The 2,500-nt window shown below is 63.4% G+C and overlaps 1 protein-coding gene across 1 annotated transcript in view; it reads right to left on the bottom strand.

The window, feature by feature from the left end:
• Positions 1-2,500, bottom strand: part of LOC134077468 (calmodulin-regulated spectrin-associated protein 3) — a 27,662-nt gene that overhangs the window by 14,586 nt on the left and 10,576 nt on the right. Inside the window, exons 11-13 of the mRNA XM_062533099.1 lie at positions 1,967-2,500; positions 149-1,198; positions 1-43 (exon numbers count right to left, since the gene is read on the bottom strand). The exon at positions 1-43 is cut by the window's left edge and continues 83 nt beyond it; the exon at positions 1,967-2,500 is cut by the window's right edge and continues 397 nt beyond it. Of these exons, the coding sequence (XP_062389083.1) occupies positions 1-43; positions 149-1,198; positions 1,967-2,500 (1,627 nt within the window). The remainder of the gene's footprint in view (positions 44-148; positions 1,199-1,966) is intronic.

Below are 2,500 nucleotides of genomic sequence, written 5' to 3'. Positions count from 1 at the left end.
CGAGCTCCTGATCCGTCTCCTCGCCGCCGCCCCCTAGTGGCCCCTGCAGGGACGACAGCGCCTCCTCCAGAAGCCGCTCACTATCCTCCTCCTCCCCTCCTCCTCCTCCTCCTCCTCTTCCTCCTCCTCCTTCTCCCTCCGTGTCTACCTCCACCTCTCCGTCCGTCAGGCCGCCGCTGATCATGAGGTCGCTGTCGAAGGAGCACTCGGACGGGGCCCCCGAGCTGCTGCCTCCCCCGACGCTGCTCCCACCGCCCACTGACCCCGGAGGCCTCGGGAAAGCGGCTCCGATAGCATTAGCACTAATGTTAGCAAAAGCGCTAGCGTTAGCATTAGCGGTAGCACTAGCGTTAGCATTCGCGGTTGCTAACGCTTGAGCAGCGGTGATGGTAGCCGCAGGAGGAGCAGGTGGAGGAGGCCCCGCGTCGAGCTCCAGGCTGAACATGGCCACGTGCTCGTCGCTCGAGCCCGACTCGGAGGTGCTCTCCTCGGGCTTGAGCGGGTGGTGGTGGGAGGGGGGCCCCTTGGGCGTGGGCGTCTGCGGCGTGGGCGTCTGCGGCCCGCCGAAGCGCAGCGAGGACGACGTCTGCACCTGGCACTTGCTGGGCGAGACGCGGCGCAGGTGCGGCAGCGTGTCCACGCTCTGTGGCGTCGTCAGCACGCGGGCCAGAGGCGGGAAGCGCAGGTCGGACGGGCGCGCCGGTGCACGCTGACGACGCGGACTCTTGGGGGCCGTCGACGACGGGCTCTTGGGGGTCTTCCGGCCGGCGGAGGCCGAGCCGGACCCGGTGGCGGTGGCCTGAGGCGACTTGGGCGTGGCAGCGGACGCCGCTTGGGTGGAGCGCGAGGGCGAGGAGGGGGACATGTCGCGCGTGGACTCTCTCGACAGGCGAGGGACGGAGGCCGAGGCCGAGGCCGTGGCCGTGGATTTGGGGCTGGCCGGTATGACCCAGGCCTTGCTCGGGGTCGGGGTCTTGCGGGAGGAGGGCGTGGCCTTGGTGGGTGTGGTCTTGGTGGGTGTGGCCTTCTTGGTCCCGCCCATGAGCTTCTGCTGCTGCTCCGTCAGCTTCTGCATGTCCTTCTGCAACGCCTGGAGGGCGGAGCTCAGCTTGGTCACCGCGTCGTCGTATTGGCTCAGGGGTGCGGCGGGGGCTAGGGCAGTCTCCTCCCCCTTCCTGGTCTCCACGGAGAAGGTCACCTGCAAACAAACAAACAAAACAAAATTAATAACAAACAAACAAATCAAATAAACAGACATAACCACCAAAACATTTACCTTTCATAGACAGATATACAGTACTTTATTGCTACATAACAATGGTTAACATGTAAGCTAAGGTCACCTGCTAATGTAAGCAAAGGTCACCTGCTAACTCATGTTCATGGTTACCATGTAAGCTAAGGTCACCTGCTAACTCATGTTCATGGTTACCATGTAAGCTAAGGTCACCTCCTAACTCATGTTCATGGTTACCATGTAAGCTAAGGTCACCTGCTAACTCATGTTCGTGGTTACCATGTAAGCTAAGGTCACCTCCTAACTCATGTTCATGGTTACCATGTAAGCTAAGGTCACCTTCTAACTCATGTTCGTGGTTACCATGTAAGCTAAGGTCACCTTCTAACTCATGTTCGTGGTTACCATGTAAGCTAAGGTCACCTTCTAACTCATGTTCGTGGTTAACATGTAAGCTAAGGTCGCTAAGGTCACCTGCTTCTCCAGCTTGGGTGCTGCGGCCTTCTCCGCCGTCACCTTCTCTCCTCCTCCCCCCTCCTTCTCACTCTCCTTCTCCCCTTTCGCCACCTCCTTCTCTTCATCCTTCTTCTCCTCCTTCTCCTTCTCCTTCTCCTCCTCGCGCTGCAGTTCCTCCTCCATGCGCGAGAGGCGCTCTTCCAGACTCATCGAGTCCGCCTCTCCTCCTCCTCCTTTCTCTCCTCCTTTCTCTCCTCCTCCTCCTCCTCCTGCTCCCTCTCCCTCGCCCTGCTCCCTCTTGAGCTGCAGGAAGGCCGTCTTGCCCAGGCGCTGGCGGTGGCGGGTGAAGATGGCCTCGATGCGCCTCTTCTGCGACTCGATGGCGCGCCGCTTCTCCTCCAGCCGCGACGCCAGCTCCCAGGCCTCCGTCTGCCCGGCGGGGCTGCTCACGCTCGGGCTGTCCTCCTCGCCGCCGCCGCCCTCCTCCCCAGCGCCTCCTCCCACTCCTCCTCTGGGGGTGGGGCGTCGGGGTGAGGAGATCCCGCTGGTCCCGTCGGGCGTGGGGGTGCACGCGGGCTCCGACGGCGTCATGGGCGACTCGGGGTGCCTCCGGCGGCGCTCGGCGAAGCTGGTCATCGTGCGCGCCTTGCCCGGGGTGACGGGAGGCGAGGGGTTGCTGCTGCTGTGGTTCCCGGGGGTCGAGGCGAGCGCCGCCGCGGCGACGACGACGACAGGCGTCGCGGGGCCTTCCGAGGGGGAGTCGACGCCCACCACGGGCCGCCGCAGCAGCATCGAGCGCGACGGGGC

The sequence above is a fragment of the Sardina pilchardus genome, chromosome 1 (genome assembly GCF_963854185.1).
Source record: "Sardina pilchardus chromosome 1, fSarPil1.1, whole genome shotgun sequence".
NCBI lineage: Eukaryota > Metazoa > Chordata > Actinopteri > Clupeiformes > Clupeidae > Sardina > Sardina pilchardus.
This window is presented reverse-complemented; position numbering and strand designations above follow the sequence as displayed.